The 23,946-nt window shown below is 39.4% G+C and overlaps 1 protein-coding gene across 6 annotated transcripts in view; it reads right to left on the reverse strand.

Moving 5' to 3' along the window:
• STARD13 (StAR related lipid transfer domain containing 13) overlaps positions 1 to 23,946 on the reverse strand; it is a 514,559-nt gene that overhangs the window by 42,533 nt on the left and 448,080 nt on the right. For all 6 annotated transcript variants that reach the window (XM_055317219.1, XM_055317220.1, XM_055317218.1 and 3 more), the window contains 2 exons: positions 22,731 to 22,802; positions 19,328 to 19,409 (listed from right to left, as the gene is read on the reverse strand). In XM_055317219.1, the coding sequence (XP_055173194.1) occupies positions 19,328 to 19,409; positions 22,731 to 22,802 (154 nt within the window). The remainder of the gene's footprint in view (positions 1 to 19,327; positions 19,410 to 22,730; positions 22,803 to 23,946) is intronic.

Here is a 23,946-nt window from a genome sequence, read left to right on the forward strand (position 1 = left end):
ATAATAAGTCAAACAATCTGATTTTTAAAATGTGCAAAATATTTGAACATATAGTTCTAAAAGAAGATAGTCAAATGGCAAATAAGCAGATGAAAAGATGTTTAGCATCAGTAGTCATGGAAGAAATACAAATTAAAATAGTAAGACACCACTACATACACTGTAGTGCCTAAATTAAAACCACTGAAAATATTAAGTTTTAGCAAAGACACAGAACCACTGAAACTTCAAGAGGATGCAGCCTCTTTGGAAAATAATTTGGCAATTTTTTATAAAATTAAACATATTCTTAGCATTGGACCTAGCAATTCTGCTGTTAGTTATTTATATCCAAGATAAAATAAATCATACACTCATATAAAGACCTATACTTGAATGTTCACAGCAGATTTATGTGGCAAATAACCAAAAAGTGCAAATAACCCAAAAGTCCCTTAATTGGCAAATAGAAATAAAAATTGTGGAATATATGTATAATGAAATATTCAACAATACAAAGGCACTGACTACTGATACATACAACAGAATGGATGAGTCTCAAAGGCATTATATTAAGTGAAAGAAGTCAGACATATACTATATATTTGCATTTATACAAAATTTTAGGAAAGGTAGAACTGTAGTGACAGAAGACAGTTCAGTGTTTACCAAATGCTAGCAATAGAGAACTTTTTGAGATAATGGAATGTTCTATATTGTGATTGTATTGATAGTTACATAACTGTATATATTTGGCAAAATTCATCAAGTTGTATATTTTAAGTTGGTGAATTATTTTGAATGTATAGTATACTTCAGTAAAGCTGAATAAAAAATACTTTAAGTGAGTGACATCAGTGAGAATGGTGGAATAAAAATCTCTAACACCCTGGTCCTCTATAAAAGCAAGAATAATATTGGCAATAATTGTCAAAATCAACTTTTTAAGAACTCTGGAAATTAATAAAGGCTCGAGACAATTCAAGGACTAAGAAAAATGGTTGAATTTATGTAAGAACAATGAAGTTGGAGGCATCTGAACTTGTCCTATTCTCATGTTTCTTTCCTCAGTTCTGTAGAAGCTTAGAAAAACATAGATGACAATCAGAGTTGCTGTGAAAAACTGGCAGCCTAGAAGCCACTGGAGAGGGCAGAATGAGTTTGGCTCCCCAAAAACTCCATTATTAAAGAACTGTCATTATCTGAGCTGTTTGGCAATTCCCTGAATGCCCCCATTCACAGGGCTTATCTTCATTTAACCTGACTCTGAGCTCATCACTGAACACAGTTTTTATCCCTAGGGTGTTTGTCAAAAACTATCAGTGGCAATTATTTAACATCACATCTGCCTGAAATGGTAACAACATTTGGGCCAAACAAGATATGAACCAAAAGAAATAAAAAGAATAGCTGTAGGAATGAGATGTCCATAGGGGATTTAGAAGAGTTCTTTTTTTTTTTCCTTTTTAGAAAAGTTCTAACATATTCTTAGGAATCTAGAAGGCCAAGCACATATGCATAACTGTGTGCATACCTGGAAAAGGCATAAGAAGGTCCTAATTTCTCACTTCTGTCTGGCATTGCTGATCTGCACAAGCAGGCTAAGTCAGAGTTATCAACTTCCTGCTAGAGCATTGAAACCATAGCCAAATAGACACAAAGTGCCCTTGGCAAAGGCTGGGTGACATACTACTAGTTCAAGGCACTTAAGGAAATCTCTGTCCAATCATTTGCTGACCACTAAACTAACCAAGTAGAGACTTCATTGGTAATATATTGTAAAGGATTCAGACTTTAGAGAACTAGTTGAGGAAAGTCTCTAAACAGTAGCAACAGTAACAAACCTTGGTGGGGGGAGGTCTGATTTTGAGAGCAGATACATTATAATGTTTAAAATGTCCAATATTAAGTGAAAAATTACAAGACAACAAACCAATTCTGAAGTTTAGGTGGAGAGGCAAAAGGTCCAGAATAGCCAACACAATATTGAAGCAAAAAAAGAAAGTTGGAGGAATTATACTACCCAACTTCAAGACTTACTATAAAGCTAAAGTAATCAAAACACTATGATATTGGTAAAAGAACAGACAAGTATACCAATGAAATAAAATAGCCCAGAAATAGACCCACAGAAGTATGGTCAACTGATCTGTGACAAAGGAGCAAAGGTGATACAACAGAGAACTGATAGTCTTTTCAACAAATTGTGTTGAAACAACTGAACTTCTACACACCAAAAAAAAAAAAAAAAAAAAAAAAAAAAAAGCGCCTAGACATAGACTTTAAATCCTTCACAAAAATCAACTGAAAATGAATCACAAACCTAGATATAAACACAAAATTATAAAACTCCTAGAAGATAACATAGAAGGAAATCTAAATGGCCTTACATTTGGTTATAAGCTTTTTAGATACAACACCAAAGGCATGATCTATAAAATAATTGATAAACTGGGCTTCATTAAAATTAAAAACTTCTGCTCTATGAGAGACAATGTCAAGTGTGTGAGAAGATAAGCTATAGACTTGGAGAAAATATCTGCAAAAAGCATGTCTGATAAAGGACTACTATCTAATATATATGAAGAATTCTTAAAATGCAATACAAAAAAACAACCCAACTAAAAAATAGGCAAACAATCTGAACAGATACTTCACCAAAGAAGATACACAAATGACAAGCAAGCAATATAAAAGGATGCTTACCATCATATGTCATTACAGAATTGCAAATTAAAATAGCCATGAGACAAACATGATACACCTATTAGAATGACAAAATTCTAAAACACTGACCACACCAAATGCTGACGAGAATGAGGAACACAGGAATGCTCAGTCATTGCTGTTGGGAATGCAAAGTGGTACAGCACTCTGGAAGATAGTTTGGTAGTTTCTTACTGGCAAACATACTCTTGCCATAGGATTGAGCAATCATACTCCTTGGTATTTGTCCAAATGAGTTGAAAACTTATGTACACATAAAAACCTGCACAGGAATGTTTATAGCAGCTTTGTTCATCATAACTGTGAAGACTTGGAAACAACAGATATCCTTTAGGAGGTGAACAGAGAATTTAACTATAATACATTCAGACAATGGAATATTATCCAGCGCTAAAAAGAACTGAGCCGTCAAGCCACAAAAAGGCATATTACCGAGTGAAAGAAGCCAATCTGAGAAGGCTACATACTGTGTGATTCCAACTATAAGACAATCTGGAAAACGGAAAATTATGGATACATTAAAAAGATCAGTGGTTATCAAGAGTTAGGAGGGAGGGAGGGCTGAAGAGCCAGGGCATAAAGGATTTTCAGGCTGTGAAACTATTTTGTATGGTTCCGTAATGGTGAATACAAATCATGACACATTTATTTAACCCAGAGAATTTGTAAGACTAAGAATAAAACCTAATGCAAATTATGAACTTTGAGTGATGATGATGAGTTAGCATAGGGTCAACTGCAATGTGCTACTCTGCGTGGGATGCTGATAGTGGACGAGGCTGTATATGTATAGGCACAGGGCTATCTAGGAACTTTCTGTACCGTGTGCTCAATTTATCTGTGAACCTAAAATGGCTCTTTAAAAAGTCTGTTTTTTTAAAGACATAGTCTTTGTTTTATTCAATTAAAAATCACTTTATTTACCCAACTTTGAAATTTTGATGTAAAGTGATCTGCATTTCTTTTGCTCTTCACCCACTTGCTCATTAATTCTCAATCCTATCTACAAAACTATCATCATTGAAGGCATGGTAGAAATTCTGGATACAATTTCAAATATCATCCACACACCCATTCAACTCCTTTCAAAATGTAAATGTGTATCAAATCAACATGTTGTGCACTTTAAATATCTTAGTTTTATTTGTCAAATATGCCTCAATAATGTTGAGAAAAAAACAGCTAATTGGGTTAAGATGAAGAAAAAAAAAGACAAAAAGAGAGAAAATACTCTTTATGGTGGTCTGAAATGAGATAGGCAGTTTCAGCATGGTGTAGCATCAGCACGTGATTTATTTTCCACCAGGTAAGATAAACAATGGCTAGAATTGTTTTGTATTCTGCAAGAATACAAAATGGATGAAACACACATCCTGAGGAAATATAAATGCCTCTTTAAGGATTGAATGTCTCAGGTAAAAGAACATGTCACATAATAGAAGTATTCAGAGCACTTTCTCAAAATCCCTATGAAATTCTGCTATGAATGAAGCCAATGTGCATTCAGGACAAGTCTTTAGCATAGGTATTTACTTACCTCTAACTTATTGTTAAGTAATATTAAACCCTCCAGATAATCTGAGGTGGTCTAGCCCTAGTTTCCTGAAAAATTATTCCTGCATGAATAATAATTTTGATTATAAAATTTGTTTTATTTGCTGCATGAACAGTGTGTCTTCCACTTGGATTAGACCTCTTTTGAGGCAGAAACCATAATTTATTCTTCTAAGCCACATTAGGCCTAGCAGAAAATTTTATACATGGTAATTTCAGTAGATTTTTCTTTCTTAACCTATAACCTTTGTTTATAAAGGTCCAATCAGTGATTGATTTTAAATAGTTGCAACAGACCTTGTATAGTCAGAATAACAGAATTATCCTCCCCCACTGAATATGACAGGCTAAGCACTCCATCTCATTTACATCCCCAATGCCTAGCACAGGCATTGGCTAAAGTGAATCCACTCAGTAAATGTTTGCTAAAGAAATTCTAGAGCTTGGCAGACTCGGGACAATTTGGTCTGACCCTTTTATTTTCAGATGAAGAGAATAAGGATCTGAGAGGATCAGCTTTCCAGAAAGAGCCACATATTAGTTAGCAGTGGAACTAGGACTTCTTCCTGCCAATGATTTCTCTGGTTCTACCTACCTAAGAAGAATTTTAGGGGCCTAGAAAATGAGAGGATAGTTCTGTCACTAGCACATTCTATTCAATAATTGGTAGCTTCCTTCTTCTCTCCTTTTTCTCCAGGGAAAGAGAAAATTCATCACACATGATGAAGCCTATCCACTCTGCTTTGAGCAAACTGGATTTCTATGTTAACGTAAGCAAAGCAGTTTGATCTTTTCAGAAGAAATGTCACAACGATATTGCTGCCAGAACCTGTTAATTTCTACTGTTGTCTTCAGAATCCTTAGGAAAGACTAATCCATTAATAAAAGGGAAATATAATTCTCACTTTAAGAGTGAAACCTGAGGTTTTTTTTTATTATTTTATTTTATTTATTTATTTATTTATTTATTTATTGAAACCTGAGGTTCTTTTTTAAATTTTTTTTTTTTTTTACGATAGTCACAGAGAGAGAGAGAGAGAGAGAGAGAGAGAGGCAGAGACACAGGCAGAGGGAGAAGCAGGCTCCATGCACCGGGAGCCCGACGTGGGACTTGATCCCGGGCCTCCAGGATTGCGCCCTGAGCCAAAGGCAGGCGCCAAACCGCTGCGCCACCCAGGGATCCCCCGAAACCTGAGGTTCTTTCTTTTTTTTTTTTTTTTTATAAATTAATTTTTATTGGTGTTCAATTTACCAACATACAGAATAACACCCAGTGCTCATCCCGTCAAGTGTCCCCCTCCGTGCCCGTCACCCATTCACCCCCACCCCCCGCCCTCCTCCCCTTCCACCACCCCTAGTTCGTTTCCCAGAGTTAGAAGTCTTTATGTTCTGTGTCCCTTTCTGATATCTCCCACACATTTCTTCTCCCTTCCCTTATATTCCCCTTCACTATTATTCATATTCCCCAAATGAATGAGAACATACACTGTTTGTCCTTCTCCGATTGACTTACTTCACTCAGCATAATACCCTCCAGTTCCATCCACGTTGAAGCAAATGGTGGGTATTTGTTATTTCTAATGGCTGAGTAATATTCCATTGTATACATAAACCACATCTTCTTTATCCATTCATCTTTCGATGGGCACCGAGGCTCCTTCCACAGTTTGGCTATTGTGGACATGGCTGCTAGAAACATCGGGGTGCAGGTGTCCCGGCGTTTCATTGCATCTGAATCTTTGGGGTAAATCCCTAACAGTGCAATTGCTGGGTCGTAGGGCAGGTCTATTTTTAATTCTTTGAGGAACCTCCACACAGTTTTCCAGAGTGGCTGCACCAGTTCACATTCCCACCAACAGTGTAAGAGGGTTCCCTTTTCTCCGCATCCTCCAACATTTGTTGTTTCCTGCCTTGTTAATTTTCCCCATTCTCACTGGTGTGAGGTGGTATCTCATTGTGAAACCTGAGGTTCTGATGGGAAAGTCGTAAGCAGAAAAGAAGTCAAGATTTGTTCATCCAATGGTGTACTATGTACCCGGAACAAGGGTAGGTGCTGGGAATGCAGAGGTGAACAGGATGTGGTCCGTGCCCTTGTGGATCTCACAGTCTTGTGTGCGATATAAATATGACAAATAGAAGAAGAAGCAACTCACTTCCTGAATGTGTAAGGACAAAACCTCCCAGAGGAGGATATGTGAGCAAGCCTATGAGGGACTAAGAGAAATTTGCTGCCTAGACTGAAAGAATTACAGGCAAAGCAAATAGACATTAAATAACGTGCTTTAGTCTAGGAATTGCAAGTACATGATTGGAAATATCTGAAAGAAAGGCAGGGGCTAGATCACAAAGAACCAAAATGAATATGTCAAGAGCAAACTGTGGGTGAGGGGGAGCTACTGAGGGATATTAGATAGGAGAGGAACGTAATTAGATCGCACGTTACAAACCTAAGTGGTGGCAGGATGACGGATGAACTGAAGAATAGCTAGGACAGGCTTAAGATAGTTTGGGTGAGAGATGGTGAGAGAAGAGAGTCAGAGCTGATGAAGATTTGGTCTTCCACGTGGAAGCTGTGGAGGGGGAGAAATAGAGGATGACTCCCAGATTTTAGGCTTCGTCATTGTGCCACCTGAACACAGGAAACAGTCACTTAGGGAAGTTGGTAGAGAGCTGCGAGGGAGGAAATAAACTGCTCAGATTTGGAGGTGTTAGATTTTAGGGGTCTTTATAACATCCAGACCCACTTGGGAATGGCTGGTGTAGAGACAACATACACAGAAGATACATAGTTGTTAAGCCAGCCATCCTGAGGGAATTCAGAACGGTGGAAACTGCAGTGTGGAAGGCATGGGCCAGTGAGGAGCCAGGCTCGGGGAAGATGGGGTCAGAAACAGAAGAGGCCAACAGAGCTAGCTGAAGGCCACAGAATGAGCATCTAGGAGCCACAGAATGAGCACCATGGAGGGAGCAGATGGTTAGTTAGACCAAACAGTTATGGAAAAGTAAGTGGTAGACAACTTCAAATGTGACTTTTTGATTTAGCCTTTAGCCAGAGCAGTTTCAGAGAAGTCTGAGGGAAGAGAACTGAGGGCCAAGTGGATCCTGAAAGAGTGGAAGACAGGCCAGAAACACAGAAGAGTTCTTTCAAGAAGCTGAGCTAAGAGAGATGTGGGGTATTTTGTGGAGAAAATGAATAATCTGTCATCTTATAATATTTTCTTCACATGTAGAAAGCAATAAAATGGTTTATGAACTGACAGGTTATTTTCTTCCAGGCTCCAGTTCAACTTATTTTTTATTTTTAAGATTTTATTTATTTACTCATAAGAGACACAGAGAGAGAGAGGCAGAGACACAGGCAGAGGGAGAGGCAGGCTCCCAGGCCCCCCAGATCATGCTCTGAGCAGATGCTCAACCACTGAGCCACACAGGTACCTCGCTCCAGTTCAATTTAACGCACATTTAGGGAACTCCTGCTCAGCACGAGGGCACAAAGCACCCATGCTAACCCCTTGAATAAGATACAGTCCTTACTGCGGAGCACCTAGAAGCTGTTGGAAGGTCCCCGCACGGACCCCAGCTAACCGGAACCAGAGTGGGATGGAACACAGACTGCTCTGAGCACGCAGGAGAACACGAGAGGGAACGCCCAGGCCTAGGGTCCTGCAGAAGGACCAGGAGAAGGCACAGCGGCGCGCTCGCTAGGAGGGCTGGGATCTGGGAGCAGCGTATGGCCAGGAGCATCAGACCGTGTGACAGGAGGGTGGCCTGGACCGTGTCTGAGAGGATGCTTCCACTTCCACTGTAACAGAGGTCCGTCTGGGACACACAGAAGGCCCTCCACCTGTGGACGTTACAGGAGAGCAACAAAACCCTCCCCTTCCTCACATTTCAGATTCCTATTTTACAGTTCAGCTACGAGACTCAGACTGGTCATGAGGTCTCCCCTGCTGATTTAATGGCCAGTTTCCTGTGATAGTTCTAACATTCCTGCCAAAGCCCTGAGAAGAGTAGTAAGCAGAGGTACAAACTCAGCTCCAACACGCGATTCTGATTAAAGCCCGCAGCCTGAACTTCTCACCCTCCATTCAAGTGTCAGCGGCTAAAGGTATCCAGCCCCGTCTGCTAAGGAGTGTTCTGGGCGTGGCGCTCAAAGACCTTCAGAAACAAAGTCACCGGGACTCCAGGCTCCTCCTGACCCAGGGATCAAAGGCAGGAGCTCCTCCTCTGCAGGCAGGAGCGCAGGGCCTGGGAAAGGTCTCCCTGCTGCCGGGGCAGTTTACAAAACAGATTCTGCAGAGCAGGATGGATAGCTACGCCAGTCAGAAAACTCTGGTATGTAACTCAGCAAGGGTGGGGCCTTTCAAAAAGCACAAGCCAGCCAGCGGGAGGGCTCTCTGGTGTCCGAGGGAAAAACAGTGTAGTTTGAGGTCCACAAGTGGCTGTTAGCCTGCCACCGCTGAGTCAGTGAAGGCCATGCCTCTGCTCTGCTGAGCTTTTCCCTCTAGCTGTTCTTCGACCAAATGGGCATGCTGCTACAGAGAGGCTGGCCTCTCTTCCAGACCAGAAACCCACAAGCAACTGTCCCTGGATATTCGCTGGAGTGTGGGAGGAAAACAGTTAAGCACAGACAGATCTAGCTACAGGAAGAAAATGAAGCATATGTATGTCATTGTTGGGGGAGAGGATGTATGTGTGGAACTGTGTGATTTGTGAAATAATTTTTTTTATTGAGATATAATTGTCATATAACATTGTGTTCATTTTTGGTGTACAACCTAATGATTTGATGTATATGTATATTGCAAGATGATCACCACAAGAAGTCTAGTAGTCAACATCCATAGCCACACACTTTTTTTTTCTTATAATGAGAACTTTCTAAGATTTGGTCTCCTAGCAACTTTCAAATATACCATACAGTATTGTTGACTCTAGTCACCAGATTATATACTACATCCCCAGAAAAATGATTTTATTTTATTTATTAATTTATTTTTAATTTATGATAGTCACACACACACACACACACAGAGAGAGAGAGAGAGAGAGAGAGGCAGAGACATAGGCAGAGGGAGAAGCAGGCTCCATGCACCGGGACCCCGACGTGGGATTCGATCCCGGGTCTCCAGGATCGCGCCCTGAGCCAAAGGCAGGCGCCAAACCGCTGCACCACCCAGGGATCCCCAGAAAAATAATTTTAAATAAGCTGTATGTTCTAATTATCAAGGCTTCAAGGATGAGTGTCAGACCACTGGCAAATCAATAAAGTTCAATCGCTACAGTGGCCCAAGAGTAAACATTTTTTTTGTTGTTGTTTAAAAGGACTTCCTTAGTTTGCAGGATTTCAGACAAATTTTAAATTCACATACATCTGTACTGGAAAAATCAGATGGTGTGTCTTTAGCCTTTAACTGTTCACAACAATTGCATCTAATCCAGATAATTTCTCTAGTAAGAACTGGTCCAAGTTGAAGGAAGGGTCACGACCAAAGATTTCTCGGAGAGGTTAAAAGGTAGAAGGCGAAGCACAAACAGGCCAAGGTAACTGGAAGGTGTGGAGTGCTTACCCTGGGTCCTGGGGTTGTCTCTTGGCTCCTTCCCTGCCTGCCTCTTGGATGTGGGCCTCTATTGTTCAGTCATGGCCCTCTTCCACTCTCCTTACTGTCCTTGAGTGGCCTCATGCACTCTCAGGATCTTCACACCCGCATATGTGGATGACTTTGCATCTCTGTCTCCAGCTGAGGTCCCTGGTCAGCTCCAGACCTCCATGCCTGACTGCATACTGGTCCCAGTCCCCTAGGCACCTCAGCTCATCACACCTTTCCCTGCTCAGACCGTGCCCAGCCTCCACAGCTGCTCCCTGCCTCAGGGAGGGGCGTCACCACCCCCTAGATGCTCAAACCAAGGGGAGTCTGGTCACTGTTACTTCTAAACTACAGCAATACTAATAATACCTCTCAGTCATAGGGCCTTGAGAAGATGAAATGAGAACAACGGAAAGAGCTTAGTATGCTACTAAGCAATGGTAAGCACTCACTAAATGTTTGCCATTGTCATCTATTATTTAGCTGGTGAAGAAGGGCAATTTTAAAAATGATAATGTTTTTAATAATGCAATACAAAATATCTAATATAGATCTAATATATATGTAATTCAAAATATAAACTCTCCCCTCAATTTGCTGTCCCATTTTGTAGGGTCTTGTGTATGTATTCTTCCTGAAAGTTTAAACACGTAGAAGTCATTTTGAGCAGCTGGTTGGAAAAGGTTACATAAGAAGCCATTTTAAGGTACAAAGACCAACATTTTCTATATATATGTATACATACACTATATATATGAATGAAATGTATATATATATATACATTTGTATATATTTGTATTTGTATAAATGTGTATATATATATGTGTGTGTGTATGTGTGTGTGTGTGTATATATATATATATATATATATATATATATGAAATCCCCTATCTCTGACCCTGCCATGTCTGTACCTGTCAGTACCCCAAGCCTGCCCTATACTATATAGGCTATATTGTGGTAAGGTTCATGGGGGGGTTGGGGGTAGGGATAAAGATGTCTTTCCTGCACATTAATGTAGTTAAAAACAAACAAACAAGAGCTAAAATTCAAAAGAGGCAAATCAAAATTTCATGTGTTCCTGTCCAGGTAATCGCCACCGGCCTTTGAGGGTCATTTTTCCAAGAAACCCTCTTTAAAACCCCTTCCTTTGCATCTGTACTTCTAGTGATCATATCATTTGCCCAAGCAAATCATAATTTACTCATTTCTCAACCCTGGCACAATTGGCATTTGGGGCCAGACAATTCCTGGTCGTGGGGGATGCCCTGTGCATTACGGGAGGTTTGGCAGCATCCCTGATCTCCATCCACTAGATGCTGGGAGCATTGCCAAGTTGTGATGAGCAAAAATATGTCACCAGAAGTTGAGAGGGGGACAAAATGCTCCCCCCCTTCCAGGCTGAGACTACTGCATTTGCCTGAGACCTCAGGGTGAGGATTCTTTGTAGTAAAGAGAGGCCTGAAGAGACAGCTTTGATGAATGGAGCAGAATCAATGAATGAGAAGGGGCTACTACTTTCCTGACTGTAAATCAGATCTAATATCTCCACAAAAGAACTGTATGCTTTCAACTCTTATTTCAATTATTATTTTTTTAAAATATGGAGTTCCACGAAGAATAAGGTGGAAATGCGTCCATAATTTATATTCTTGGGTTTTAGAAGTCAAACTCAGGAAGCCACAGGGCAACATAGACATATTTGGAAATAGTACCTTCAAAGAAAGAAATGGAAAGCACTCTAAATTGCATCTCACAAGAAGACCTAAGCTCTCTTTGGAAACTCCAGAAGCAGCCTGTCTTACTTTGATTCCTAGCAATGCCATTCACTAGCTGTAAGTGGACCAATTATTTTATACCTATGTGCCTCAGTTTCCTTGTCTGTAAAATGGGAATCATGCTAGTTACAGCCTACTTTATAGGGTTGTCATGAGAAGTAAATAGCTAAATATTTGTAAAATGTATGAGTGGTGCTCCATACATAATGAGCACTTTGTGTTTTTTAAAAGATAAAATTACTGCTTACTGGGATCTGTATTTTTTTATAGCTCAGAATTTTAAAGTTGGAAGTGACCATGATTATTTTATTTTATTTTTTTAAAGATTTATTTATTTATGAGAGAGAGAGAGAGAGAGAGAGGCAGAGACACAGGCAGAGGGAGAAGCAGGCTCCATGCCGGGAGCCCGACACAGGACTCAATCCTGGGACTCCAGGATCGTGCCCTGGGCCAAAGGCAGGTGCTAAATCACTGAGCCACCCAGGGATCCCCCATGATTATTTTATATCTTTCTCTATATGATGTGTCCAAGATCTTTCTCATATATCTCTGTATCTTTCCCTCAATGATGTATCCAAGGTCTCAGTCTAGTTAAATGTCACCTATTATTCAATGACATAATATATAATACTGTATATTTTCTGTGATAAATATTCTAAAAGGGAAAATATCTAAAATATATATCAATATTCATAAAGACTACCATTATTTAATATTATTAATGTTGTTTAACATACTCAAAGATGTGTTGGTGCACAGAGGTAAATCATAAATATCATTTTTGTTAGCACTCTCCTGCACCAGCTCCCCTGCCCCATATGAAAACCATGGTCATTAATTGTCCTTTTAAATACAAAGGGCAGTGATAAATGCACTCCATAATCCTAATCAATTCCATCTCCCTGAAATGGTACTGAACAAGGGAATGTCCTTGTTTTACACACAATAACACTAACTAGTACTTATCAACAACATAAGTTATGTTGATGGTTTACTGGTCAAATATTAAATCAGAAATTCACAGATCACCTTAAACATCAGGGCCCAACATTACAAGTCTGAGGGAATATCGCAAATCAAAATGCTAAGAGAACATATTACTTATCCTTAAAAAATCTCATGTAGGAGCTTTGACTTGCTGCAGTTTGCTTTAAAGGTGACAACCTTTGTAAGCTATTTTGACACTGTGGCTATTCCTATATTCTGATAGTTAACTGTTTCAATTAGCTCATCTAGGTACTTAGATTTGCAATCAGCTTTTCATTACTCACAGGGGAAAATATTTTTCAGTTAAGAATTCAATCAAAGAATGTCAAAACAAAACCATAATTGAGCTGTTAAAATAGGAAACTACACTGCTCTGACTTGCAGTTACAAATGTGCACAGAGCACCTACTATGTGTCGGTGCACTCAGAGCTGCAGAAGCAATGGCGAGACACAGTTGCCATCCTACAAGTTCACACCTTCAGCAAAAACAGCAACCTGTCTAGTGTCAGAGATCTAAAAATGAGAGCTTTGCTTCCATGTATTCCAGGCCAGGTGTGGGTCTTCCTTGTCTTCAACGTCCTCCATATGATATATTTTTCCAGCCAGGCAAAAAGTTACTGCTGCCCAGCAACTCACTAAGTGTAATTAAGACCTAGGACATCAACTGTCTATGCAGGTGAAGCAATTCCAGAAAACCAAAGGTGAGTAAAATTCTTGACACAGGTGACAATTGCCGGGAGACTCTCAGCCCTCTTGTCTTCATTTGTCTAACTGGCAGAAACTACCTGCCCTCTGGCTACAGTTCTCTTTACGATTCTGCATTAGCTCAGCACTTCAAATATGCGTGAGAAATGGGTAGCCCACAAACCTTAAATAAAACAGGAGACCAACTCTATCACTTTGTCTGCAACGTACCGGTGAGAAAACAAAATCACAACCCCTTACTGCTCTCCAGGCATCAATCATTACATAACATGAGTCGAGTGTCTCATTAACCACTCATCGATCTCAAAGTTTTCTAAGTGCTGTCATTCCCTTCAGGCTGGAGGTCTTCCTTCTGCTTGCTTTCTGTGATTTGCTACATGGGAAGTTAGTATCCTGGTGGAACTTGTAGTGAAGGGAAAGAAACTCCATAGGGTCCCCTTCGCCAAGCTACCTCCACCTCTGCCTCCTTACTGTGCCTGCTTTCTTTGATCCACCCTGCTGTGACTACTCCTTTGGCCTCTGTTCCACCCACCACTCCCACACTCTAAGAATCCCAGCTCGCACACTTCCAGCCAAACACTTTCTTATTTAATAATATTTTTGGAGACATAGCTATCATAAGAATTATTCCAATTATAACAACCTGCTGCCACTCTTGCCATTTTTCCATGAGCTGGGTCCCTGTGAAGAACACCGTGGTGTCTGGGATTGCTGCACTTCTACATATTTATGTAGCAGTACCTTTGGGGTGTCTGCATCATCCTGCTGTGGGCTGTACCAGAGAGAGGTGTCACAGGCTCTACCAGAGAAGGCTTCCTGATTTTTCTCGCTGACACTAATAATAATATTCAGAACCTAATATCTCTAAATGATTTCACATTCATTGTACTGGGTCATCTCAATAATAGGTCTGAAAGACAGTTTTTCAAAAAAAGCAGACTTTGGGGGCACCTGACTGGCTCAGTTGGTTAAGCATCTACCTTCGGCTCAGGTGATGATCCCAGGGTTCTGGGATCGAGTCCTGCATCAGGCTCCCTGCTTAACAAGGAGCCTGCTTCTCCCTTTCCCTTTGCCCCTACTCATTGCTAATGCATGTACTCTCTCCATTAAGTTAAAAAAAATCTTTAAAAAAAAGTGTAGACTTTCATGGCCAAGTCCAGAATTTAGTCAAGGCATCTCAGATCACAAGCAGCAGTGAAGAGATAAGGATTTACCACCTACATATATGAGATTCAAAGCTTGGCCCACTCAGCCATGTCACCAGTGAATATAACTGCACAGAGACAGTGTTTGCCCCTGTAATCCTGATTTAAAAATATGTGTTGTAATTTTAATTCTTGGTTTACAATGTCATCTTTTATTTATATTTAGAAATAACATTTAACAAATCTATGATGAAGCTAGTAGGAACTAATGAGTGAAGTTAGATTGTAGGCTACAAGGACAATGCATAAAAAATTTACATACAATTTATGAGCAACTGGAAACTGAAATGATAAAAAATCTGTACTATTAGCAACAGTACCACAAAACATGCAGTTCTTAAGTACTTCTGAGGATATGTAGTACCCATATGCTGGAAACTATGAGTCAGGTTTGAAAAAAAAAAATCAAACGACACCTAAATAAATAGAAACATACACTAAATAAATAGACCTAAATAAATAGAAACATATTTATGAATCAGAAGATTCAGTATTGCTAAGCCATCAGTTCTCCCCAAACTGATCTATGGATTCAACATAATCCAAATCAGTACTCCAGAGGATTTTTTAAAAAGATATCAACAAGTTGTTTGTAAAATTTATATGAAAAGGCAGAGGAACTAGAAAAGCCAAAACAATCCTGGAAAAAAAAAGAATAAAGTTGGAGGATATATACTTTTTTTGTCCAAGTGTTTCCAAGACATATACTCCAAGACATATATAAAGCTAAGTAATCATGTATCATATTGATGAAAGATTAGACATACAGATAAATGGAACAGAATAGACAGTTCAGAAATAGACTTATACATACATGGTCAATTGATCTACAATACAGATGCAAAGGCAGTTCAATGAAGAAAGTTAACCTTTTCAATATGGTGCCAAACCAATGGGATATTGATGTGCAAAAATGAATCTTGACCTATACTTTGTACCTTATAAAAAAATTAACTTTAAATGGACCATCGAATAAATATAAAACATAAGACTGAAGTTTCTAGAAGATAACAGAGGATAAAATAGTTGTGACCTACGTTAGGCAAAGATTTCCTAGATATGGCTAAAAACATGGAAAAAGTTGATAAACTGGATTTAAGCAAAATTTAAAACTTCTGTGAAAGACACTGTTAAGAGATCGAAAAGGCAAGCTACAGACTGGCAGAAAATATTTACAAAACCTGTGTCTGACAAAGAATTTACAGCTAGAGTACATAAGGCACTCTTAAAGCTCAATAACAAGAAAACAATCAAATTTTAAAAATGAGCAAAAGACTTGAACAAAGAAAATACAGGTATGGCAAATAACTACATGAAAAGACATGCAACATCATTACTCATTAAGGAAATGAAAATTTAACTCGTAATGAGATAACTCTAGAAACCTATTTCTAATAGGTGGCTAAAAAGAAAACAAACAATATATGCCATGGGGATAAAAGGTACAGTGTAGGGCAGCCCCGGTGGCACAGCGGTTTAGCACCGCCTGCAGCCTGGGGTGTGATCCTGGAGACCGGGGATTGAGTCCCACATCGGACTCCTTGCATGGAGCCTGCTTCTCCCTCTGCCTGTTTCTCTGCCTCTGTGTGTGTGTGTGTGTATGTGTGTGTGTGTGTGTGTGTGTGTGTGTCTATGAATAAATAAACAAAATCTTAAAAAAAAAAGGTACAGTGCAGGGAATATAATCAATGGTATTATAGTAGTGTTATATGATGACATATGGGAGCTACACTTGTGATAGCACAGCACAATGTATAGACTTATTGAGTCAGCATGTTGTATGCCTGAAACTAATGTTAACATTGTTGTGTCAATTATACCTCAATAAAAAACAAAACACAAACCGACAGCACCTTGTGCTGGCAAAGACGTGGAGCTACCAGAACTCTCATACATTATTGGTGAAAATACAAAATGATAGGATCACTTTTGAAAAATCGGTGATTTCTTATAAAGTTAAATTAGTTATCAAGTGGGCCCCACAATCCCCTACCTAGGATGTGACCCAAAAGAAATGAACACTTACATTCACATGAAACCTTGAATATGAATGTTTATAGTTGCTTTATAACCACCAAAACTGATGATGACTCAAATATCCTTCAGCTGGTGAATGGATAAACTGGAGTACATCTACAGATGTAATGCTACTCAGTAATTGCCAACTGAAACACTAACAACATAGCAGAATCTTTTTTATTATTTTTTTTAAGATTTTATTTATTCCTGAGAGACACACAGAGAGAGGCAGAGACATAGGCAGAGGGAGAAGCAGGTTCCCTGCAGGGAGCCCAATGTGAGACTCGATCCCAGGACCCTGGGATCATGTCCTGAGCCAAAGCAGGTGGCTCAACCACTGAGCATCACAACATAGCAGAATCTTAAGTGTACCACCATACTAAGTAAAAGAAGCCAGGCTCAAAAGGCTACATATTGTTTGATTTCATTTATATGGTATTCTGGAAAAGGCAAAAACTGTAGGTACAAATACCACATCAGTGGTTGCCAGTGGGTTGGGAGTAGGTTTAGAATAGAGTAGAGGTTGATGTCAGAGGGGAATCAGGGACTTTGGGGGCGATGGAGCTGTTCTTCATCTTGGTTGTGGTAGCAGTAACTGCTCAAGAAGTGTTCACTCAAAATAGTGAATTTTACTTTATTTTTTTAAGTTTTTTTTAAATTTTATTTATTTATTTACTCATGAAAGACAGAAAGAGAGAGAGAGGCAGAGACACAGGCAGAGGGAGAAGCAGGCTCCATGTGGGGAGCCTGACATGGGACTCGATCCAGGGTCTCCAGGATCACACCCTGGGCTGAAGGCAGGCACTAAACCGCTGAGCCATTCGGGCTGCCCATGAATTTTACTTTATATACGTGTGTGTGTGTGTGTGTGTATGACATTTTGATTTAAAGAATGCATAAATTGGGGCTCAATCAGTTAAGCAGCTGACTCTTGATTTTTTTTTTTTTTTTTTGACTCTTGATTTTGGCTCAGGTTATGATCTCATGGTCCTGGGATCGAGCCCTGCATTGGGCTCCATGTCAGCGGGGAGTCTGCTTGAGGATTCCCTCTCTCTCTCTCTCTAGTCCTCTCCCTCTCCCCCTCCCCTGTTCACATGCACTCTCTCTCTCCCTCTAAAATAAATAAAATAGAAATTCTTGAATTTTTTTTGAAAATTAAAAATGAAAGTATAAATTTAAAAAATTCAATAGGAGAAATGATAATGCAATATATTATAATTAAGGTATAAAAATTCATTATTTTTTTAAGTCAGCTATAAAAATCCTCTTGGTTAAAACTAAGAGGGAAAACTCAGAAGGAGGTATCATTGGAATAGTTCTGGATTGAGTGAAATCTCCTAAGGAAGGACATGCTCTTGCTTGGGGTGCACCCCAGACATCCTGAAAACACTGCTTTTCCAATTCATTACCGTTAAAGGGTCACAATCAAACCATCCATTCCTCTCATAAATTCACAAATGGCATTTTTGTGCTTATTTGTTTAATAGCCCAAATAACCTATTCCTATAATTTGCGATTTGAAGAGTTCTTTGCTCTTTTATCAACTTAAGCAAACTCACAGTACTGTTTTCCTTAAACAGTCAGAGATCACTTCTTAATGCAAATCTATTTTCTCTTCATATAGGAACTACATAGTGAAACAAAAATATGTATGTCTGAAGATTCAGGAAGCCCAAAGTTGTTTGCATACTATCCTAACATACACTGGTCTCTCCTATCTTGACAGAAGTTTTGCTTATCATTACCTTCTGATTAAACTACCATCTTTCTATGTCAATGCAGAATGTGCTAGGAAGAACACTGGATTACAAATTTTAAGTAGTGCATTTTTTAAAAGACTTTTTTTATTTTTAAGGAATCTCTACACCCAATGTGGAGTTTGAACTCATAATACCAAGATCAGGAGTTGCACGCTCCATGGACTGAGCTAGCCAGGTGCCCCAAAGTACTGTGTTTTAAGGTCAGTTCAGCCCATAACTAGCTGTGTGGCCATGGAAAAATGACTCACCTCCTGTAATTAATATTTATCTCCAGCCCTGACCTCTCTCCAGGGCTTAGCTAGGAAACTTCAAATTTCTACAGACACATACAGCTTCTCACACAGCATTTAATTATTCCTGGATATTGGTTACATTGGCATCTTTTCCTATCACTCTTACTACAATGGTCTTATTTGTACATGTGTTCATGCTTTATTTCTTCAACTAGATTTCTCCAACCAGATTATAAATCTTTGAGGGGAGGAAATTGCTCATATATGTATAATCTTTGTTTCCGTGTGGCAGCTCTCACATAGCAAAGGCTTAAATACTCAAGTGCCGATATAATCACTTGACTTTGCAAAAAATACAGCCAAGTTTGACAAACTCATGGATATTTTCAGGGCCTTCTCTGGCCACTCATGCTGTGGCCTTCCCTCCTTCCTCCTTCCACTAACCCACCCCTGACCCCAATCACCACAGTCTATGGCTTCATCTTAACCTAGTTTTTTCATAGCACTGAACACTCTCTAAGATAACTTTTCCCTCTCCTTCTCTTTTTCTCTCTCTGACTCTCTCTTACGTCTTCCTCAATCTATTTTCTGAAGACTCCAACTAGGATATAAGGTTCATAAACTAGAGACCAATCATGCTCACTGTTGTATACTTAGATCCTGGACCCATGCCTGGCATATAGTAGGCACTCAATAAATACTTATGGAGTTCTTGAACTTGCTCCTCAATACAGTGATACTTACTGGAGACTGCACAATTGAAAGTAACAAAAATAATTCACATGATTTACCTGTAAAGAGGTTCTACAAGGTCCTTTTCAAGAAAATCATGATCATTCTTGACAGCTAAAATGTTGATGGGAAATTGGGAATCTGAGAAAGAGAAACAGAGGAATAGAGAAGTTTATGGATCTTGTTTTTATCTGAGTGGGCACCAATATCTTTTGACCACCACATTTCAGTACACATGATTGATCTGGGCAGTTATTCTCCCATCAATGGTGTGTTAGTAGTGCTTAAGATAGCAGGCATTTTATTTTATCAGATAAATGCTTTTAAGGATTCAAAAGAACTGTGAACTATGAGAATAACCAAGTTCTTGCCCTTGGATAGGACTTAATGTTAAGTGCTTGCATTTTTGTAGTTTATCATAATTGCATACATTTACCTATATGAAGAGTTTGGGTTTTTTTTTAGATTTTATTTATTTATTCATGAGACACACACACACACAGAGAGAGAGAGAGAGAGAGACAGAGAGAGAGAGAGAGAGAGAGAGAGGCAGAGAGAGAAGCAGGCTCCATGCAGAGAGCACTACGTGGGACTCGATCCAGGGACTCCAGGATCATGCCCTGGGCTGAAGGCGGCACTAAACCGCTAAGCCACCCGGGCTGCCCTATGAAGAGCTTTTATACTCTAACCATCCACCTAATGTCACTGACTTTTATCTTGATCAGTTAATGAAATACTTAGTTTGGCAGATTTTTGTTTCTTCAGAAAGGAAATTTCCAAAAATACCCAAAGCTCAATGGCCTCAAATGTGTCCTTTTGTAGGAAAATCTTGAGTCACTTTAGAGTATCAGCAAAATACTCAAGCAACTGATTCTATCCAAAGAGAATAAATTCCAGCATCATAACTTTTCTCCCATAGACTATTCATGCCAACTTTAGAGGTCATGGAAATCCTCAAGATGCAATGTTAATTTTAGGTACCTTATTCACAGAGGCAAAAATTTAGAGATCATTCTAATAGAGGCCATAGTCAAATCTAACAGTGTCAGTTCATTATCATTTTTAAAAAATATTTTATTTATTTATTTATTCATGAGAGACGCAGAGAGAGAGTGGCAGAGACACAGGCAGAGGGAGAAGCAGGTTCCACGCAGGAAGCCCAATGTGGGACTCGATCCCAGGACTCTGGGATCACGCCCTGAGCCAAAGGCAGATGCTCAACTGCTGAGCCACCCAGGCATCCCTGTCAATTTGTTATCATTATCCTGCCATTCTTCTCTCTGTCTCATTTTATATTTTGCACTGCCTCTGCCTTGCCAGTCATAATAAATCTAAAGGTATCTAAACGTTTATGTGAGTTGGAAACAGAAACAAACTCTTCTAGGGTGATAAAAGGAATGTGAGTGAATTCTAGATGATGCCAGAATGAAGACTGTCTTGTTCTGCTGGAGAGGGAATATGTGTAATAATGAAAAACAGAGACATCGAAGCCCAGCTGCCTTGGCTTTCAATCTTGGCACTCATAATCTCTAGCTATAGAACTGGAGGCAACTTATCTACCCTCTTCTGGGTCTTTTGTTTCCCAATCTGTAAAATGGGGATGATGATAATTATAATACTATCCTTTGCTGTTGAGAAAATTAAATGAATAGCATAGGTAAAGTGCTTTCAACAGAACCTGGCACATAGTATGCTCTATAGAAGCATTTTCTCTTTCTTATTATATTTATTCAATGCATATGGCTTACATTCAATGCATATGGTTTACACAGTTTGGCAGGCACCTTTTACTTATAGCAGATTTTTTTTCTTTAGAAAGGAAATTTCCAAAATAACCAAAGCTCAATGACCTCAAATATTTTCTTTTGTAGCAAAATAATGAGTCACTTTAGAGTATCAGCAAAATATTCAATTGATTCTTTTTTTTTTCAAACAATTGATTCTACCTAAAGAGAAGAAATTTACTTCTTAGCCATTTCTAGATAGTTCAGATTAAACTGCATAGTATTGCGAGTTTACAAAGAAAGCTCACATTATAGGAGAAAATCCACTATGTTTAAAGCTCAGGAGACTGTGATTTTAATTCTGATTCCTTCACTTTTAATGTTGGAAAAGTCATGTAACCTCTTTGGGCCTCTCTCTCATAGTCAGGAAATTGGTGGTGGGGCATGGGAGTAGGGTTGCCTAGACCAAAATTATAAAACCCTTCTTGCCTACAAGGCTATAATTTATAAAAGGGTGTATCAGAGATTCTAGACTTCAAAGCACATTCTGAGATAAGCTCTCCTTTGTCCTCACAGAATTTAAGCTGGAGAAGTAGAATAAGCGTTTGTTGGTTTTTTAAATATAAAACTGAGCTTCCAAGTGAGTGAATGGGATTCACCAGTGACTACAGGTTAATTTTGTTGATTCTTTCTATTCTATGTATACTTTATGACATCAGGAAGAGAACTTGACACTGCTTAGTGTGCTAGATATCCTTTTTATAGCCCTACAGATCCACTCTCCACTACTCTATACCCTGCCCCTTGTGCTCCAAGGATCACCCCTGTGGATGGCATTCAGGGGGATCCATATCCTTTCGCTTCCTTTTGTGTTTGGCTAATGGGAAGCCCTGGCTGGAGAGAGAGGGAGGAAGGAGTATGAGACCAGGGTATTTACCCTGCTGGTTCTCATCCACAGCCAACTGTGTCCTCTGCTCTAAGGATCCTCTCTTGTTCTGGGTTCTGGCACCCTCTCCCTCTGCCTATCATTTTGGGCCTATGACAGTGGCAGTTCTGCTGCTATGAGCTCTGGGCACCTGAACTGTTCCTCATGGTTTCTCATATCCTGCCCACATCTTTGTAATCAACATTTTTGGAAATAAATCCTCGGATTATCTTGAGTATGTCGTCTGCTTACTGCTGGGATCCAAATTCACTATAGATGAGGACTATCCAGGTAGTAGTCAGAACTGATTATAATTTGGTACAGCATAGTACACAGCATAGGGGAATACAGTGAATAATACCATAGTAACATTGCATGGTGACAATGGTGACTACACTTAGTGTGGTGAGCACTGTACCACGTACAGAACTGTTGAATCACCATGGTGTACCCCTGAAATTGATATAATAACACTGTATGTCAGTTATACTTCCATAATAATAGCAATAATGGAAGCTGTTGATGGTAGACCGCTGGAGGGAAAAGGTAGAGTTGGGATTGGTGGTGAAGAGAGGAGAAGTAGAAAGTAAAAAAGTGAGAAGCAACATAGAGCAGAAAGTCAGGTAGGCCTGGGCAGCAATACTCGTGTCTAAATTGGCATCAGTCTAAGCCCTGGGATTGCAAAGGCTGAGGGAAAGAGACCGCAAAGAAAAATAATTGAGAAAAGACCTGAAGTCAAAACACACTACAGGATATGTGAGGTTCATTTTGAATCAATTCTCTTCATAAAGAGTGAAGGGACAGCCAACCTACCCTCATACAACTGAGCGTATTGTGGGAACCCAGCAGCACGGAGCCAGCCACATGCTTCCTTTGCCTCAATTTCTGAAAAATACAAGAAAGGGAAATGTGTGAGTCCAATGGCCACACACTAGCACTCTACCTTAAGCAAGGAGAAACTGGCGAGCATTGTACAAGTTATTATAAAGTAAAATTGTTCTCAGGTAGGTCTGCATAAGTAGACCTACCAGAAATGGGTGTAAAATGAGCAGGTATCACTATCACAAAGGTACTTACCTGTCTTTAAGATTATCTTCAACGTCGATCCACAAGTATTTGGATAACAAAACTAGATTACAAAACACAAAGGCTGAGGAAAGGCAGGGAAAAATGTCTTATTTATATACCAGGGAACCAGAGGCCTATCGAGAAGGAGGAAATACTTCTTATGATTCTTTTTGTAATGAATTCTTTTTTAGCTTTCAAAGATAAAGCTAAGAAACATTCTTTTATTCTTTCACCTTGGTATAATGAAAGAGAATACAACTGGATGGTCTATGAAAATGTATTTTCTCATGAAGAAAGGTATTACAAAAATTCAATGTATTATTATTTCTTTAATTGTTCTAATGGTTTTAATTCCCAATGCCTAACAATATGTTGATTCATCAAGCACATTAGAATGATTTCAAGCTGCAGAGTGCAGCATGGAAACATAAAGCTGGTTATCCGGAACTGAGGTGAGTTTGGGGCTGCTAGAATCTCTGAGGGCCGAACCCAAAAGGTTGATATGTCCTTTGGGTGACCATTTCAGTGTGGATGTACCAACAACACACGGGACCACCTGCCTGGAGAAGCTGTGGAGTGAGATGGGAGGAGTCAACATTATGTGAACCAGGTCACTTTTTGACCCTGTGAATCCTGGATCATTTCCTAACCACAACTCTGTTAGATAAATATGAATGCAAGGGAAAAGAAGTTCATCTGTCAAAAGTACAGTTTCTCCAAACAAAATTAAACAGCTTATTATAACAGGTTTCTACCCAGTTCCCATCCTCTGCTGCTGGGATGGAGCCTGCTCAGATCACCATATTTCCATTTACTCTGACGTTCATATCATGAACTGGAGAGTATGGGGTGTTCTTGGGACAACTACAAAAATGATCTGCACTAACATCAGCTGCCTAATGTTACAGCCTGAGCCTGTACATCTACATCAAAAGCACAACATCTATGCACTGAATTCAGG

Source organism: Nyctereutes procyonoides, unplaced genomic scaffold (assembly GCF_905146905.1).
Source record: "Nyctereutes procyonoides isolate TBG_1078 unplaced genomic scaffold, NYPRO_anot_genome, whole genome shotgun sequence".
Taxonomy (NCBI): domain Eukaryota; kingdom Metazoa; phylum Chordata; class Mammalia; order Carnivora; family Canidae; genus Nyctereutes; species Nyctereutes procyonoides.